Source organism: Marmota flaviventris, chromosome 10 (genome assembly GCF_047511675.1).
Source record: "Marmota flaviventris isolate mMarFla1 chromosome 10, mMarFla1.hap1, whole genome shotgun sequence".
Lineage (NCBI taxonomy): Eukaryota > Metazoa > Chordata > Mammalia > Rodentia > Sciuridae > Marmota > Marmota flaviventris.
Window position 1 is genome coordinate 122856644 of NC_092507.1, and position 18850 is coordinate 122875493.

Sequence of the window (18850 nt, forward strand, 5' to 3'; positions counted from 1 at the left end):
CATTCTGACCAACTTGAGGGAAGATTCATATAGAATTGAGGAAACATCGTGTTAATAGGCCTGAAGGGAAAGAGAAAGTGTGTATATTTGCTGAGAAGATCCTAAAAAGAGACCAGAGAACATGAGATCAAGAAGTCATTGGAAGTTATTATTGGGGCTGGGGTTATAGCTCAGTGGTAGAACACTTGCCAAGCACATGGGTTCCATACTCAGTACCACATAAAAATAAATAAATAAAGATATTGTGTCCATCTATAACAAAAACATATTTTTTTAAAAAGTCAGTTGGGGGCTGGGGATGTGGCTCAAGTGGTAATGCGCTCGCCTGGCATGCGCGGGGTGCTGGGTTCGATCCTTAGCACCACATAAAAATCAAATAAAGATGTTGTGTCCACCGAAAACTAAAAAATTAATATTAAAAAAAAAAAAAAAGTCAGTTGGGCTGGGGTTGTGGCTCGGTGGTAGAGTGCTCGCCTAGCACGTGCGAGGCCCTGGGTTCGATCCTCAGCACCGTATAAAAATAAATAAATAAAGGGTATTAGAAAAAGTAGGTTATTGTTGGTGGTAACCCTTTTTGTTCCCCTCTTGAGTCCTGAGATAAAGAGGAAGAAAGAGGTGTGGATGGCAACATAGAGAAGTAGTAGCACAATTGAAGAAGTAGCTATTGAAAAAACTTTGTTGTCAATGAAGGTAATTTCATTTAGGGTGGAAACCTGTGGCTGTGAATCAGGTATGAGTCAGCAATTGCTTATAGAAGTATACATACGGCATGAAGGATCTTATTTTTCCCCTCTATAGAAATATTTGTCTTTTCAGAGTTCAATATTAACTTTATTTTAAATATTAAAATATTGATTTTTTTTCCTTGGTTAGGAACTGAAACATTTGATCTTGGAGGCAGCAGATGGCTTTCTGTTTATTGTCTCATGTGAGACAGGCCGGGTGGTATATGTCTCTGATTCAGTGACTCCTGTTTTGAACCAGCCACAGTCTGAATGGTTTGGCAGCACACTTTATGATCAGGTGCACCCAGATGATGTGGATAAACTTCGGGAGCAGCTTTCCACATCGGAAAATGCCCTGACAGGTGAGAGTTACAGGGATGTGAAATGAATGAGAATTTTTTCTTATTTTTCTGAGGCATCACAGGTATTTAAAGCTCTTAAATTTATTTGTTGGATCTGGCAAAGCTTCTAGTATTTTCTTCTCTAATGAATATAATCAGTTCTTTTTATCCACATGAAGATTATCTAGTTTGTGATTCATCCTTAGAAAATGTTTCTTTAGTGATTATGCTCATATAAAAGTTCATTTTTACCTTAATATTATTGTAAATTAAACAGTAAACTCAATGCTTAAAATATCTTCCTCCATATTAAAAGAGTCATCTATGCTTCTATATCATTTGTGTGAATAATTTCATGGTATTTTTTTCTATCCACTTGTTCTTGGCTTTATGGTAGACTCTGTGATAACAGATTTTTATTTTATATGGGAGTTGTTATTGGTCAATGAATAAAGTAGTATTTTGTAGTCCTTGTTTGTATCTGTACTGTTCCCTTCCCCTACATCTATTCCCCCATTTTAATGCTATTCAGTCCTTTTGTCAAAGTTTGGTTAGAAGGAAAAAAGTCATATTTGTTCCCAAGCAACTGTAGGAAAAAATTTTAAAGTAGAAGCAGATTAAAAACTGCTGGTTAAAATACAGAACAGTCCCCAAACATCATATTAATGCTGGTCTTTAGTTTTTTAGTTTTTTCCTCTTTTAAGTATTTCTAGATTTCTTTTTTCTTTTTTTAGTTCTTCCTTTTCCCCAAACATTGAAACAGATGTATGTTTATGAAGCATATTAAATACATGTTTTTTGGACTGGGTTGTGGCTCAATGGTAAAGCACTTGCTTAGGTTCGATTCTCAACACCACATAAAAATGAATAAATAAAATAATGGTATTGTATCCATCATCAACTAAAAAAAATTTGTGTTTTTAAACCAATGATGTTTACTTTTTGTGTTTATCTAATCAGGAATGAGAGTATAGCTTTGCCTCTTGCATCTCTACTACTACTTTCCACTTCTACCTTCCCTTGCACAGTTATTTTCAGTGCTGCCTTTGAACTTAAATGAGAATTGAAATAATTTAGACTTGAAAAAATTTGTCTTCGGCTTGGTCTATTCTGTTATAAGCAAGGAGGTTGGAGGGTGAATAGGATTTATACTTGCTTTTAGTATTCTGCCCTTTCCCACTCACAAGATTGCACTCCAGATTGTTCTTCACATCTTTCTTCAGGGCGTATTCTGGATCTAAAGACTGGAACAGTGAAAAAGGAAGGTCAGCAGTCTTCTATGAGAATGTGTATGGGTTCAAGGAGATCATTCATTTGCCGAATGAGGTAAGTGTTAGGCTGAGGATTACAATTTGGCATAGCCTCAAGAGCTCAGGCTTTTATTTTTTTATTTTCATTTTTTTCTGTCAGAGAAATTAACATTTTAAATCCAAGCTTCAGTTGAATTAATTTTAACTGTACAAGACCTAGGTGAATTATAGCATAGAATAAAGTATTTGGTAAGGGAACTAACATTATCTGAATTATCTGAATCCCTTCTATGCCAAACAATGTGATCAGTACTTTATGTCTGTTATAGCATCCCTTCAGCCACCCTATAGGTTAAGATTCATGGTTACCATTTTGCTGATTAAAAAATGGATTCAAAGCAAGATTTCCTGGGAAAAGTACAAAATTGAATATTATATGAATAGTGGTTTAGAGTAGCCTCTAGATTCGAACTGCTGGATTTTGTTCTAATCCAAAGTATTCTTTGGATTTGAATTCTGGCTTTGACCCTACTTTTGAAACCTCAGAGAAATCACCTGACTTTTTTGTGCTTTGATTTTATCATTTAATATTGGAGGTAATATCAATCTGACCTCATGAAGTTGTTATGAAGATTGTATGAATTAATATATGTAAAGATATTTAGAACAGAGCATGGAATATATTAAACTATGTAAGTTTTGTTGTTTTTATTTTAAAGAAATGAGTGGGAAAGTAGGATTGGAGGTAGTATCCCAGCATAATGGACATGGCTAATGCAAAGACATAGGCAGGAATAAGATAAAGAGTAATGAATTGTAGTAGATAGATTAGGTTGTGATTAATGAAGAGTAGGAGTCAGCAAACCACAGCCCTTTTTTTGTAAATAAAGTTTTATGAGAACATAGCTATGCCCATTTGTTTACATATTACATATGGTGTCTTTCATGCTGTAATGTCATAGGTAATTGGTTGCAACAGATGTATATCCCACAAAGCTGGAAATATTTACTATCTGGGTTCCTTTTTTTTTCCTTGGTACCAGCTATTGAACCCCAGGGGTTCTTACCCACTGAGCCACATCTCTCGTCCTCCCACGCTGCCTCCGCCTTTTTTTTGTTTTGTTTTGTTTGTTTTTAGTTGTACATGGACACAATACCTCCATTTTATTTATGTGGTGCTGAGGATCAAACCCAGTGCCTCACATATACTAGCTACATTTCCACTGAGCTACAACCCCAGCCCAAGCCCTTTTTTATTCTGAGATAGGGTCTTGCTGAGTTGCAAAGAGCCTCATTGAGTTGCTAAGGCTGGCTTTGAATTTGCCATACTCCTGCCTCAGCTTCCTGAGTTACTGGGATTACAAGCATGAGCCACTGTCCCCTGCTACTATCTGGTTCTTTATAGGAAAGCTCCACCAGTTTTTGATATAGAGAATCTTCACATTTGAAGAACATATGACACATTTTTTTAAAAATTTAAATTCTTAGTTGTAAGCTTTAGAAATACCAGACTTGGTTTATCTTTGTCCATCCTTATTGTTAAGAGCACTGTTAACTTGTTTTCTGTGTTTGGTTGTATCCAGAGCCTGTTATCCTGCTGTTACTATGGAAAGTTCATTGATCATGCAGCCTGGCTGCTTTTAATCTCTCTGTTCATTGAAACAGGTGTGGCAATAGCGCTGTGGACTCAGTCTCCATGAATAGATTAAGCTTTGTGAGGAACAGATGCAGGTGAGGTCCTAAGTAGTGAAAACCAAAGGGATGACAAAGAGCTTTACTTTTTCACCCAACTTAACTGTAGTCCTTTCTTTAGCAGCCCTTACTCTTCTTCCTCATTTCCCACTTTTTTTACTGGTAGTAGTTTGCTGAACTTTAAAGGTTCACTTGCTCATCCTAAAAAACTGGAAGCTGCCTACTTCTTTACCTATTTTCCTCTTGCTGCAGTACCTTTTAATTGTTCTGCTTTGGCAAGGCTTAAAATTATGGTGGTCACTCTTTGGTGAAAAGGTCCAAGCACTTATTATCCTGTTTTCTAAACACCCAGGAGTCTAAATTTAAAGGTATTAAGGGCAGCATTTCCCTTTAAGATTTACTTTGTAAGGTTTTTCTCCTGACTCCTCTAACTCTTTTAGGAATGGACTTGGCTCTGTGAAGGATGGGGAGCCTCATTTTGTTGTGGTCCACTGCACAGGCTATATCAAGGCCTGGCCTCCAGCAGGTAGGAAAATTGGATAGTGATTTCTCCCTTGGTGCGCTTGGTTCCTCAGAGAGTCCAAGCAAATCATCAACATTTACTATATATCTGGTATATGCAGTGTACTTTGCTATAAGTTGAAAGATAATAGGACAGATGGAGAAGACTACTTCTCATTCATCACTGAGTTGATATTCCAGTTGGGGAGAAGAATTACTTAAATTTGAAAATAACTCATTATTTCTATGTTACAGAATATGTTTCTTTTTTTTTTGAGACAAAGTCTTACTCTGTTGCCCAGGCTGGCCTTGAACTCCTGGGCTCAAGTGATCCTTTTGCCTTAACCTCCTGAGTAGCTAGGACTACAGGTGTGCACCACCATGACCCACTTAGGATGTGGTTTTTGCTTTTTTTTTTTTAAGGTATTTTTTTTTAGACAGGATCTCATGAAGTTGCTGAGGAACTCACTAAATTGCCAAAGCTGGCCTCGAACTTGTGATCTTCCTGTCTCAGCCTCCCAAGTTACTGGGATTGCAGGCATGTACCAGTGCCTCTGGCTTGAGACTGTAGTTTTTATTTTTATTTTATTTTAGTTGTAGATGGATACAATACCTTTATTTTTAAAATTTATTTTATATGTGGTGTTGAGGATTGAACCCAGTGCACCATACATACTAGGCAAGTGCTCTACCACTGAGCCACAACCCGATCCCAAGCTGAGCTTTGTAAATTCTAAATGTGCAAATTCATAATAATGTATACTGGATACCTATGTTCTAACTAATTGTTGTAAAGAAACATTGGCATTTCATGTAACTAATTGGGAAAGCTTTGTAAAATAGGTGCAAGACCTTGAGGAACAAAGGGAAAATATAATAACTTATAAAGAGAATGTAGTCTGCAAAGGCTTTAAATCAGACTGTGAGTAGATTAGATTATTTGAATTTGAGGTTAAATGAAATATGACCAAGGAGGTTGGAGTACAAGGATCAGCTTTTTAAATTGACTTGTGAAAGTTTCCAAATCATATCAACCTCATTCCTTCCCTGCCAGATGGGTAGACACAAACTAAGAGAAAAGAGAGGCAAGGTGGTATATTTGGGTAGAGATTAAACTTCAATTTGGAAAAACTTGGATTTGATTTCTAGCATTGTTATTTATTAGCAGTACATACAACTTAGGGTATATTGCTTGAATTTTTTGTCAGTCTTCTCTCCTATATTGGTTTATTGTGAGGATTAAATTTAATATAAGGAAAGCATTCCAACCCATTGTTTGACATATGGCAGGCACCCAGTAAATGCTACTTAATATAATTAAGAAAAATTAATTTTAAGCGATACAAGTAGTAATGTTTGCATTTTTTAGTCTATATATTGTATAAATCATACTTTTAAGGTATGTGGTGATATTTCATACTTCTGTATAGCTATTAAGGAAATGCTGACTTCTTGGATAAATAGAAAATAACCTTAGAAAGAATGGGGGGAAATGTACTCTTCTTCCCTTTCCAGGTAAAACAGTGGCTTTCCAGGTAAAACAGTGGAAAAGACCGAGGGACATAAATAATTATTGGTGTTTGTTATAGTCAATTTTCATTGTTTATTTACTTTAAAAGTCACAGGTAAGGCAAGATATCTGTTCTCTGCCAATGATATAATCACAGAATGGCTGCCTTAATATGTATTTTTTTTTAAAGACTACTTTGGGTGAGACTTGCTTTCCAGTTAAGTATAATTAGTATGGATAAAATATATTAATTAATAATTATATACATATAAACATTGAAACAACAATTGGCATTTATGGTAAATTCTATGTAATTGTGCAACTATTGCTTTATATCTAGATTTTTCATACCTAAATGTATTTTGAATTATTACTCACCTGATTTTTGAAGGCATTTGAGTTTGAGATCTCTAAATCCTTTTTATTTCACCTTCCAAAGGTGTTTCCCTCCCAGATGACGACCCAGAAGCTGGCCAGGGAAGCAAGTTTTGCCTAGTGGCCATTGGCAGATTGCAGGCAAGTATGAGTATATTTTTTTTCAAGTGAGAGGAAATCTCCTTCAGTACTTATTCATGTTAATTTTATTTTACTCTACCATTGAGCCAAATTAAGAATTCCATACAAGTCCAAAAAATTTAAGAAGTTTGGCATTCCTAATGAACATTATTACTCTTGGATTTAGCAGAAGTTCAAGAGTATGATGGAGCAGGTTATGGTTGTGGCTTAGTGGTGGAGCGCTTGCCTGGCATGTGTGACACACTGAGTTCGAGTCTCAGCATTGCATATAAACAAATAAAATAAAGGTCCACCAACAACTAAAATCAATAAACCAATAAATCAATAAATGTGTGTATGTGTATATAATACACACACATGTACACACACACACACACACATACACACATATATAAAGGAATATGATGGAGGGAAATCTTTTCCCCTTATGTCTTTTGGTACTTTGTGTGTGTTTGGTGGGTGTGTGTGTGCTGGGGTTTGAACTCAGGATGTCCTGTATGTTAGGTGTGTGTTCTACCACTGAGCCATAGTCCCCCAAGCCCTCTTATCTCTCGCTCTCTCTCTCTCTTTTTTTTTTTTTTAATATTTCTCTTAGTTGTATTTTTAATGTTTCTCTTAGTTGTATTTTTATGTTGTACTGAGGATCAAACCCAGTGCCTTTTATATGTTAGGCGAGCACTCTACCGCTGAGCCACAACCCAGCCCTCTCTCTTTTTTGTTGGTGGTGAGATGGGATCTTACTCTGTTGTCTAGGTTGATCTTGAATTCCTGGGCTTGAGTGTTATTCCTTCATAAGCCTGCTAAATACAGAGACTACAGGCACTTGCCAGCAACCCTACTCCCTTTATCTTTTTGACTTAAGCTTTTATGATGCTGAATTTTCTATTTCCAATTAATTTCCTTTGGCCCTGAACAAAAAAGGAAGGATCCTTTTCATGTTATCATTATATGACTAACAATAGAGAAATATAATTGTTTTGATTCTTTTTAAAAGTATAGAATATGTTTGTTAGACCATAATTTTCCTATCTGAATAATGAGCACAGCCTAGTCAGCTGAAAGGAAGTGGGTTTTTCATTTTTTCCTTACTTTACTAACTTGGTAGAGTATATGTATTGGAATAGAGCTAGATTCTGTGGCCCCTCTGCTATTTTGCTTTCTGGATGCAAGGTAAAAATTTGGAAGTTTGTAAAACTGTGAGTCTCATATCTATACAATTTCCATGAGGAGATTAGAAATGTGTCTGCAAAGAATGTTATCATTTTACTCAATTTTATCTTTCCACTCATAGGTAACTAGTTCTCCCAACTGTACAGACATGAGTAACGTTTGCCAACCAACAGAGTTCATCTCCCGACACAACATTGAGGGGATATTCACTTTTGTGGATCACCGTTGTGTGGCTACTGTTGGCTACCAGCCACAGGTGAGGAGCTGCAACTGTCATGTCACTGATACTTAGGCCTGTGTTTCCCTTGCCATTGTTGAGGTTATATAGTTATCTTATTCTAGAGATAGCCAAAACAACTCTAGTTCAGAAAAAGAGATGATCCTGTTCTATCAGTAGCTAAATTTATCTTCAGCTTCTTAACAAAGCTGTCTACATCTAGAGAAATATGATTTGTGAAACTGGGAGGGAGCAGCAGGTACAAATATTATTTGTCTTTTGTTACTGATATTAAACAGATAATAATTCATAAGTACTCATTTTAATTAGCTATACTGTATATCTATCTTTAAATAATTTATGTAATTATCCAAAGGAATAATAACCCATAAAATACACAAATTTAGCACCAGTTATTACAATTTACTCATTCAACAAACCAGTGAACTATCCCTGAATTGACTTATATACATTTTCAAAGCTGTTGAAATCAGGGAGGTTTTTTTGGCTGTGACTATGTGAAATGGTTAGTAAAGAAGAGAGATTGAAAACAAAGAACAATGTTGGAGGTTTTCACTACCTGATTCAGAACTTAAAGTTATCAAGACAATGTAGTATTAGTGTAAGGATAGACACATAGATCAGTAGATACATAGGCCAGAATAGAGTTTACTTTTATATTTAACCATTTTCAGCAAATGTGCCAAGATAATTCAGTGGGGGAAAGAGATCTCTCTGACAAAAAGTGATAGAATAATGGGATATCCGAGTGATATACCCAAAAAAAAAAAAAAAAAAACACCTTAGACTTTACTTCACACTACCCACAAATATCAACTCAAAGACCTAAATGTACCAGAGCTAAAGTTATGAATAAACTTCCAGGAGAAAGTATTTGTATCCCTGGGTTAAGCAAAGATTTTTTTTCATATACTACTAAAAGCATGATTTTACAAAGAACAATACTGATAAATTGAATTCTATCAAAATTAAAATTCACTCTCTTAATAGGAAGTCATGGTGGGGCACGGTGGCGCATGCCTGTAATCCCATCCACTCCGAAGGCTGAGGCAGGAGGATTGTGATTTCAAAGCCAGCTGCAGCATCTTATGAGGCACTTAGCAACTCAGCAAGACCCTATTTCTAAATAAAATACAATAAATGGCTGGAGATGTGGCCCGGTGATTAAGCGCCCCTGGGTTCAATCCCTGGTACCAAAAAAGGAAGTCATGAAGAAGGTGAAAAGATCAGGCACAGACTGGGAGAAAATATTTGCAAATCATATGGCTGAAAAACAATTTGTATTTAGAATATATAAATAACTCTTTAGGATAAGCAATTAATAAAAGGGACACAAGATTTGATATTTCAGTAAAGAAGAAATATGTATGGCATATGAAAATATGCTCAGAATCATTAGTCATTAGACAAGGGAATGAAGAGAGGGGAGAAGGGATGGAAATATTTCGGAAAGACAGTAGAATGAACCAAACATGACTTTCCTATGTTCGTACATGAATATATGACCAGTGGAACTCCACATCATGTACAACCTCAAGAATGGGATTCCATTTAGAATAAGTTATATTCCGTGTATCTATGGTATGTCAAAAAACACTCTACTGTCATGTATATCTAAAAAGAACAAATAAAAAAATCATTAGTCATTAGTAAAGTGCAAATTAAAATCACAATGAGATACTATCATATACACCAGAATGGCTATAATCAAAAAGTGTTGATGAGAATGTAGAAAAGCTAAAACTCTCATACATTGTTGATAGACGTATAAATGATGTAGCTACTTTGCAAAAACATTTTGATAGTTTCTTAAAAAACTGCATATCTCTACAATACTTATGAGGAGATTAGAAATGTATCTGCAAAGAATGGTATCATTTTACCTCAATTATATCCTATAATTTGGCAGTTCTACTCTTGGATGTCTACCCAGGAGAAATGAAAACAAATGTTCACACAAAGATGTGTGCATAAATATTCAAAGCTGTATTAATAATAGCCCCAAAATAGGAATAATCTTAATGTACATTAGTATTTTACGAGTTAATATACAAACTATAGTATATCTGTGTTAGAATACCACTGAATGATAAAAAGGAATAAAGTACTAATATATGCAACAGTGTTGATGAACTTTAAAAATATGCTCAGTGAAAATAGCTAAACCCCAAACTGCATATTATATAATTCTATTTATATGAAATTTCTAGAAAAGGCAAAACTAAAGAGTTGGAAAGCAGGTCAGTGGTTGGATAAAGAGAACCTTTGATGCAATGAACATGTTCTGAAACTGGATTGTGGTAATGATTGTACTACTATATAAATTTATTAGGAATTATCAAATCATACATTTAGAATGGGTAAAATATAAATGTGAACTGTACGTACAATCTGTAACAAAGGAGAAATGTGCTAGAAGCCAGCTGCTTAGCAGATCCATCTTTTTAATTTTTTCCTTCATACTTATTTTTTTAAATAAAAGGTTTTAATAAAATTTCAATAATATGCTGTGTTAAAACAGTAATTTCCATATTTGTACAGAAATATTTATCTCTAAAACCATTGGTGATATGCCTCACTACAATTCACAGATCACTGTGAATTTACGTCTTATTTGTATTTCATTCTAACCTGAGGGTTTTCCCTTGGAGAGTCTACTTCCTCCTTAGTTCCCCTGTCATTTTGTTCCCTATTTATTATGCTTCCTATAAGGAACCGATTACATGTTTTATTCATTTCATTTTATTCATGTGTGTGTGTTTTAGAAGAGTCAAAGTTATTTGGACTCCCAATTTCAGAGGTTTGGTTCATGGTCATTAGATTTTATTGCTCTAGGCCTAAGATGACTCAGAATATCATGGCAGAAGAGCATGCTAAAGGAAAGCAGCAGCTCAACAAATGGCAACGCCAATTAGAGAGAGACCTTCGCTCACCAGGACAAAATATAAACCCCAAAGCACTCCCCTAGTCACCTACCTCTTCCATCCATACCCTACCTTCCTACATTTACCACTCAGTTAATCCATGTCAGTGGGTTAATCATTTCACCTCTGAAGCTCATCCCACAATGAAAAATACATTTAGTCCATTTTCTTTTCTTTTTTCTTTTGGGGGTGGGGGTTGGGGGAGGTACTTGGGATTAAACTCAGGGGTACTTAACAGCTGAGCCATATCCCCAGCCCTATTCTGTATTTATTTAGAGATAGGGTCTCATTGAGTGGCCTAGCACCTCTCTTTTGCAGAGGCTGACTTTGAACTCGTGATTCTCCTGCCTCAGCCTCACAAGCTGCTGGCATTACAGGCATGCACCAATACCCTTGGCTCATTTAGTCCACTTTTTATTTTTATTTTTATTAGAGAGAGATTTTTTTAATATTTATTTTTTAGTTTTCAGCGGACACAACATCTTTGTTTGTATGTGGTGCTGAGGATCGAACCCGGGCCGCACGCATGCCAGGCGAGCACACTACCGCTTGAGCCACATCCCCAGCCCTAGTCCAGTCCATTTATTTAAAAAATATTTTTTTAATTGTAGATGGTCACAATATCTTTATTTTTATTTATTTATTTTTTTATGTGGTGCTGAGGATCAAACCTATGGCCTCATGCGTGCAAGGCAAGCTCTCTACACTGAGCCACAACCCCAGCCTTCATTTAGTCCATTTTTAAGGGTCCCCATAGTCTTAACATTTTAGCACTACCCAAAAGTCCAGGTTCAGAGTCCTGAGACTCAAGGCAAACTCTCAGCATGAGCCCCTGTAAAAATCAAAAGCAAGTTACATGTATCTAATATATAATGCTACAGAGTAAACATTTTCATTCCACATGGAAGAAAATAGGGGCCTAGAGCTGGGCATGGTGACACATGCCTGTTATCCCAGTGGCTTGGGAGGCTGAGGCAGGAGGATCGAAAGTTCAAAGCCAGCCTCAGGAAAAGTAAGGCACTAAGCAACTCAGTGAGACCCAATCTCTAAATAAAATACAAAATAGGGCTGGGGATGTGTGTGGCTCAGTGGTCGAGTTCAATCCTTTCTACAAAAACAAACCAAAACATAGGGGCATAGAAAGAAAGGATGGAACCTAAATAAGATCAAAATCCAGATGGGCAAGTTCTATAAGTTCCAGGTCCAGCATCTGGGGCACATGGCATCATGATGTTCTCTTCAAAGGGCTTGTGTAGTTCTTTCCCTATGACTTTGGTGGTTGTAGCCTACATGGCCTTTCTCTTGGTTTGTTTCTCCTCAATTTCTGCAGTTTTCCTCAACAGATATCCCGTAGCACTGGCATCTCTTAATCTCAGACTTTTCCACTGCAGCTTCCATTTCCTTTATTTATTTATTTTTTTAACATCTTCACACATCAACTTCTCAGGGGCTGGCTGCAGGGACTCTGACCCTTCTACACTTTCCTGACTTCCCAGGCCTTCCTTTGAAATCTTAGTGGAAGCCTCCCTGACCCCCTAATTTTAGCATCTTGCAGAACCAGCACCGCTTGGTTGATGCCAAGGTCTGCAGCCATCTCAAGCAGTTGCCAAGCCTTCTGGAACTCTGCTGCAGTAGCCGCTGAGTGCCTGGTGGCTCAGCATGGTGAAACCACTTCCCAGGCACCTGCTGTAATCAGGGTGCACCCATGGTCTTTTCTCAAAGGAATCTTTACTTTTACCTCCTTCATACTTACATATCATCTTAGGATAATTACAGAAGTCCAAAGTCCAAGTCCTCAGCTGATTCACCAGGAAAGTTAGATGACCATAAAATGTGTATCTTACTCTTCTTTCTCCCTTCCAGGAACTCTTAGGAAAGAATATTGTAGAATTCTGTCATCCTGAAGACCAGCAGCTTCTAAGAGATAGCTTTCAACAGGTAAGTTTTTTCCTGGTTTGGGTCTGAATATACATATTTTTAATCTATGTATCACATTACTTCATACTGATTAGTTGAAGTGGTCACTGATTAGTTGAACACTGTAATAGGCATTAGAGTTTTGTGTGCCTTGAACTAACCTGTATTTATTTATTTAGCAGTACTGGAGGTCAAACATAGGGTCTTGCACATGCTAGGCGAATACTCCACCATTAGTAACTACATCCCCAGCCCTTAACCTATATTTTTAAGAAATAGAAAGATATAATACTTTAAAATTATAGCTAGTGTTCAAGGTATTTCTATTTGGTTTTGGTTCTTTACTGTTTTGTATCCAGTTAGCCATCTATAAGAAACTGTCTTCAAAGTATTTAAAATATTGTAGGTTTACTAATCTCTGGATTGCAGTAAAAAATTTATTTCACAGAGTTCTTTTATAAGTAATTAGAGTTAAACGATTTCTGACTCTTAATATAATTTTTAGGCCTTAGTTCCTTAAAATATTTTGTGAATTTAGACATGGTTTTAGATATTGGTCCTCATTTTATATTGGACAATTAATTTTTTACATTTTAGTGGTGTCTTTATAAAAACATTGTGCATACTAATAGTACTTAAGTAAATTCAGAGGGTCTTTGGGAAGATTTTAAAACCAGAAAATACAAATAAGGAATATAGCCCAGTGCCTGACACATAAAATTTCAAAATGTTAACTTGCTAATATTGTTAGCTTTTTTTATTGTTAGGGAGAATCAAAAGATTATTTTCTATTCCATGAGACTAGAAAGTAAAATAATCTAAAATTACTTTTAATGTTTTTTGGGGGGGGTACTTAACTTTTAAAACACAAGCAAAACAAACTTGGTGTTATATATAGAAACCTTTATTGATATTGTGAAAACAAATTCTCCAGTTTGGGAGGAAAAGCTGGAATTGCAGAATAGTATATAAGCTATATTCAGTGTCATTAAAGTTAAATTTCTGTTGTAGAATTCTATAGTAGCTCATTGTATATTTCATGGACTTTTCAAGGAAACTGGGGAAATAGTATTTCTGTCTGGAAATAATTGTTATTGCTGTTTGACTTGGACTACTGTGGTTAGATAGCTTGGAACCCTGGGAAGAAATGTGATAAATATATCCCTTATTTAGTAACTTAGTTTTCACTCCTTTGTATTGTTTTAACATTGAAAAAGACGAGTGTTTGAAGGATAACAACAAAAGAACTTTAGGATTATAGAAATGGGAAATTTTGTTTAATTTTATAAAATATCTCTGAGTTCTACTGATGGCATGAAAACCTTTTCAGGTAGTGAAGTTAAAAGGCCAGGTGCTGTCTGTCATGTTCCGTTTTCGATCTAAGAACCGAGAATGGCTCTGGATGAGAACCAGCTCCTTTACTTTCCAGAACCCTTACTCTGATGAAATTGAGTACATCATTTGTACCAACACCAATGTGAAGTATGTACCCTTTAGTCCTTTTCTAATGTTGGGATTTCTCATGACCCAGTCTGCTTAGCCTTATAAGATATCTCCTTTTCTTCTTTGTTTTCATAAGTAAATACCATTAGTTTGAAGTTTCTGATTTTCTAACTTCTTACAGGATTTGATGTAGTTGATCAAGGTAGAATAAGATTTTAATAAGCAAAAGTTCAGAGACTTTCATCTTCAAATGAAAAGGTTTATATTTTAATTTTATCGGCCCTTTCTAGAAAGGATTTTGTTTCATACACTAGTTTATTGCTTTAGTCTGGCAGGATTTTGATCTCTAGCAGGATTCGGCATACATTTTCTGTGAAGGAACAGATGGTAATTATTTTAGGCTTTGTGGTCCATACAGTTTTATTGCACCTACTCAATTCTGCTTTTGTTGCATGATGAATGTAGTCATAGAGAAATGATGAAAGAACATGACTGTTACAATTTTTTTTTTATTATTATTATTTACAAAAATCAGCAGTGGACTGATTGGTCCATGGATCATGGTTTGCCTCAGGGCATAGTTACATTCCATTCTTTCATAAGTTTCTGTTCTCTCTTTGGGCTTTCTTTCTCAGCTTTTTAAAAACAATTATTGAAATACATTTCACATACCATATTGTTCACCCATTTAAAGTGTACAGTTTTTTAAAAAATATATTACACAGTTGTGCAACAATTACAACAATCTTAATTTCAGAAAATTTTCATCCCCACTAAAATAAATCCTGTACCTGCTGTCATTCTCTATTCTTCCCCTTCCCTCTAAAGTCCTATGCACCCTCTGATTTGCTATCTCTATAAATTTACCTGTTCTAGACATTTTCATATGGGTAGAATCACAGAATATGTGGTTCTTTTGTGATTGAGCTTTCATTTAGTATAATGTTTTCAAGAGTCTTTTATGTTGTACCATGTATCAGTATTTTCTTTTTATTGTCAAAACATGCTCCGTTGTATGGACTTAACAGGTTTTGACTATTTGTCAGTTGATAGACATTGGGTTGTTTATACTTCTTGGTTATTAAGAACACTGCTGTGAACATTTCTGTACTAGTTTTTGTATGGATATGTTTTTATTCCTCTTAGTATATACCCAAGAGTAGCATTTAGTATATACCCAAGAGTAGAATTTCTGGGTCATATGGTAATTCTATTTAACCTTCTGAGGATGTGTCAAACTGTTTTTCAAAGCTTTCCCATCATTTTACATTCCCACCAACAAAACATGGAGATTTTAGTTTCTCCACAGTCTTATCAACACTCACCATTATCTTTTTTATTATACTCACCCTAATGGATATCAGTTGTCAGATTACTTCTTTTTCATTTAAGCTACTTTTGTAGAACTGGCTTTGAAACTGGCTCTTGAAGAATTTCTAAGTGTACATTATCCCTGGCTATAATAGTATTGTCCAGTTCATTCTATAGGACTTGTAAAGTTTAATTCTTTACCAATTAACTTAGTAAAACGGTGGATTAAGTTAGAATATTTTGTAAATTTAAGACTTAATTGTATGTATGGTCATGATTATTACAGTTTTTTTTTTTTCATCTTTGTATTACATAACAACCATTATTTTGTGTTTCCCTTTTGTTTAAATTTTGAATTTTTTTTTTTTTTCTAAACTTTTTTTGTTGTTGCAATACTAAGGATCAAACATAGGGCTTTGCACATGCTCGGCAAACATTCTACCACTGAGCTACATCCCCAGCCCCAAATATTGAAATTTTTATGTCCTTTTAAGGACTTGAGTTTTGAGAAATAATTGCTTTCCCCTCTTTTACATACAATTTTCCTGACCATGATTAATTTCAGTTTTTTATATATATATATATATAATATATATATTTTTTGTGTGTGCTGGGGATTGAACCCAGGGCCTTGTGCATTCGAGGCAAGTACTCTACCAACTAAGCTATATCCCAGCTCAATATTTTATTTTTAAAAACAAATATTTCTAGTTTTTTCTTTCTGGTAAATATTATTTATAGAAAATTTGGAGGGTACTTGGGGCTGGGGTTGTGGCTCAGTGGTAGAGCACTCGCCTCGCACATGCAAGGCTCTGGGTTCGATCCTCAGCACCACATAAAAATAAATAAATAAAATAAAGTTAAAAAAATAGAGGAATAATTTTTAAAAAAAGAAAAAAAAATTAGAGGATACTGAGAAATATAGAGAGAAGGAAAAAATATTTCTTGCCCTCTAGATAATCTTTGGTAATATTTCAGTACTTTCAGTTTTTTATCTGAGTTTTAAAAACACAATGTATGGATATACACATATCCACAACAACCAAGTATTGAACATGTAGAAGTTACAAACTAAACAGGATGAATTTAACCCATATGCCTTAGGACTGTTTATATTTATACCATTTGTCAATAATGTGAATTTTTTTTTGCTAAAACTGAGGTCATAGGCTACCTATGGGATTAAACTTTAAAGGATATCTATTAGTGATTACCCCACCTATAGATGCATCTATATAACAGAATCATATTTCTTTCATTCTTTTTCCATTTTTTTGCTCTTGTCTATTTCCACAGGAATTCTAGCCAGGAACCACGGCCTACACTGTCTAACACAATCCAGAGATCACAGCTAGGCCCCACAGCTAATTTAACCCTAGAAATGGGCCCAGGGCAGCTGGCACCCAGGTAAGAAATGGTAAAATAATCATGTATTGAGCAGTCACTAAGCTATGGTGGCCATCTGCAACCCCACTTTATTTGTTAGATGGCTTTTTTAAAAAATTCCTTTTCACCAGGTTCTTTTCTCTTTTTTTTTTTTGTATACTGGGGATTGAACCCAGGGGTGCTTAACCACTGAGTCACATTCTCAGCCCATTTTATTTTTTGTTTTGAGGTAGTGTCTCACCAAGTTGCTTCAGGCCTTGTTAAGTTGCTAAGGCTGGATGTGAGGGCGATCTGGCTGCGACATCTGTCACCCCATTGATCGCTAGGGTTGATTCGGCTGATCTGGCTGGCTAGGCGGGTGTCCCCTTCCTCCCTCACCGCTCCATGTGCGTCCTTCCCGAAGCTGCGCGCTCGGTCCAAGAGGACAAACCTTCCCCGATAGAGGAAGACCGTTCTTCGGTCAAGGGTATACGAGTAGCTGTGCTCCCCTGCTAGAACCTCCAAATAAGCTCTCAAGTTGCTAAGGCTGGCCTCAGACTCGGAGATCTTCCTGCCTTAAACTCCTGAGCCTGCCACCAGGTTCTTTTCTTTTCTTCTTTTTTTGGTACCAGGGATTGAACCTGAGGCGCTAAACCACTAGCCACATCCCCAGTCCTTTTCATATTTTATTTTGAGACAGGGTCTCACTAAGTTGCTTAGGGCCTAAGTTGTTGAGTCTAGTTTGAACTTGCATTCCTCCTGCCTCAATGTCCTGAGCTGCTGGCATTACAGGCCTGGGCCACTGCCTAGCAACACCAAAGATTTTTATTTTTAAAAATCTTTTTTCCCATTTCTCTCCTCACTGACCTTGAACATATAGGCAGCAGCAACAGCAAACAGAGTTGGATGTGGTGTCAGGACGAGATGGACTAGCCAGCTACAATCATTCCCAGGTGAGTGTGTCTTCTTTCTTGAAGAGGACAGTGAACATTTCCTTAAAAACAAGTCCTGGGTTGGGGTTATGGCTCAGTGGTAGAGCACTCGCCTGGCACATGTGGGGCACTGGGTTCAATCCTCAATACCACATAAAAATAAATAAATAAAACGAAGGTATTGTATCCAACTACAACCAAAATAAATATTAAAAAGAAAAGAAAACAAGTCCCCCACTGCCAATTGGACTGTATGTGTATTTTTTGTGAGTTTTAGGGTACTTGAATTGTCATGTTAAACTCTTAGTGATTATTTTATCATTTTACTCCATAGGTTTCTGTTCAGCCTGTGACAGCTACAGGGCCAGAACATAACAAGCCTCTTGAGAAGTCAGATGGTTTATTTACCCAGGATAGAGACCCAAGATACTCAGAAATCTATTCCAACATCAGTGCAGGTATGCTTCTTCCTCACTCCTCTTGTAAATTCTCATTTAGATCACTTACTGATGGGTCTGCTACTACCTTATCAGTAATCTTCCAACATATTTCCATTTAATCATAATACTTCATAAGTAAGTAGGAACTTGCTGAACTATATACTACAGCCCCTTGACTGGCCCTCCCCCGACTCCTTTTGGTCTACAGATCAGAGTAAAGGCATCTCCTCCAGCACTGTCCCTGCCACCCAACAGCTATTCTCCCAGGGCAACTCATTCCCTCCTACCCCCCGGCCGGCAGAGAATTTCAGGTGAGCCCCATATATGTGTGCTGCTTTACAGGGCCCTGAGGGATTCATTTGATGAATCCAAGTTTATTTTTCCCTTGCTTTCTCTGTTTTTTTTTTTTTTCAGACAAAGCAGTGGAGTTTATAGGGCCTAGGGTGAGGCAAAGAAGCTGCTTTTTTTCCTCCTGTTTCTTTGCACCTGTCTTATTGCCATGTTCTAGGTTCCATCTCTTTGTGTCCTGGTCAGTGTGTCACAGCTGTCAGTCTTCCTTGTTTTTTCCAAATTCT

At 36.3% G+C, this 18850-nt stretch overlaps 1 protein-coding gene across 5 annotated transcripts in view; it reads left to right on the plus strand.

Annotated features, from left to right (window-relative positions):
• Positions 1-18850, plus strand: part of Arnt (aryl hydrocarbon receptor nuclear translocator) — a 73792-nt gene that overhangs the window by 48617 nt on the left and 6325 nt on the right. For all 5 annotated transcript variants that reach the window (XM_027953885.2, XM_027953887.2, XM_071618464.1 and 2 more), the window contains 12 exons: positions 874-1087; positions 2290-2392; positions 3982-4047; positions 4449-4534; positions 6459-6535; positions 7827-7961; positions 12731-12805; positions 14115-14266; positions 16835-16945; positions 17784-17856; positions 18170-18293; positions 18484-18586. In XM_027953885.2, the coding sequence (XP_027809686.1) occupies positions 874-1087; positions 2290-2392; positions 3982-4047; positions 4449-4534; positions 6459-6535; positions 7827-7961; positions 12731-12805; positions 14115-14266; positions 16835-16945; positions 17784-17856; positions 18170-18293; positions 18484-18586 (1319 nt within the window). The remainder of the gene's footprint in view (positions 1-873; positions 1088-2289; positions 2393-3981; positions 4048-4448; positions 4535-6458; positions 6536-7826; positions 7962-12730; positions 12806-14114; positions 14267-16834; positions 16946-17783; positions 17857-18169; positions 18294-18483; positions 18587-18850) is intronic.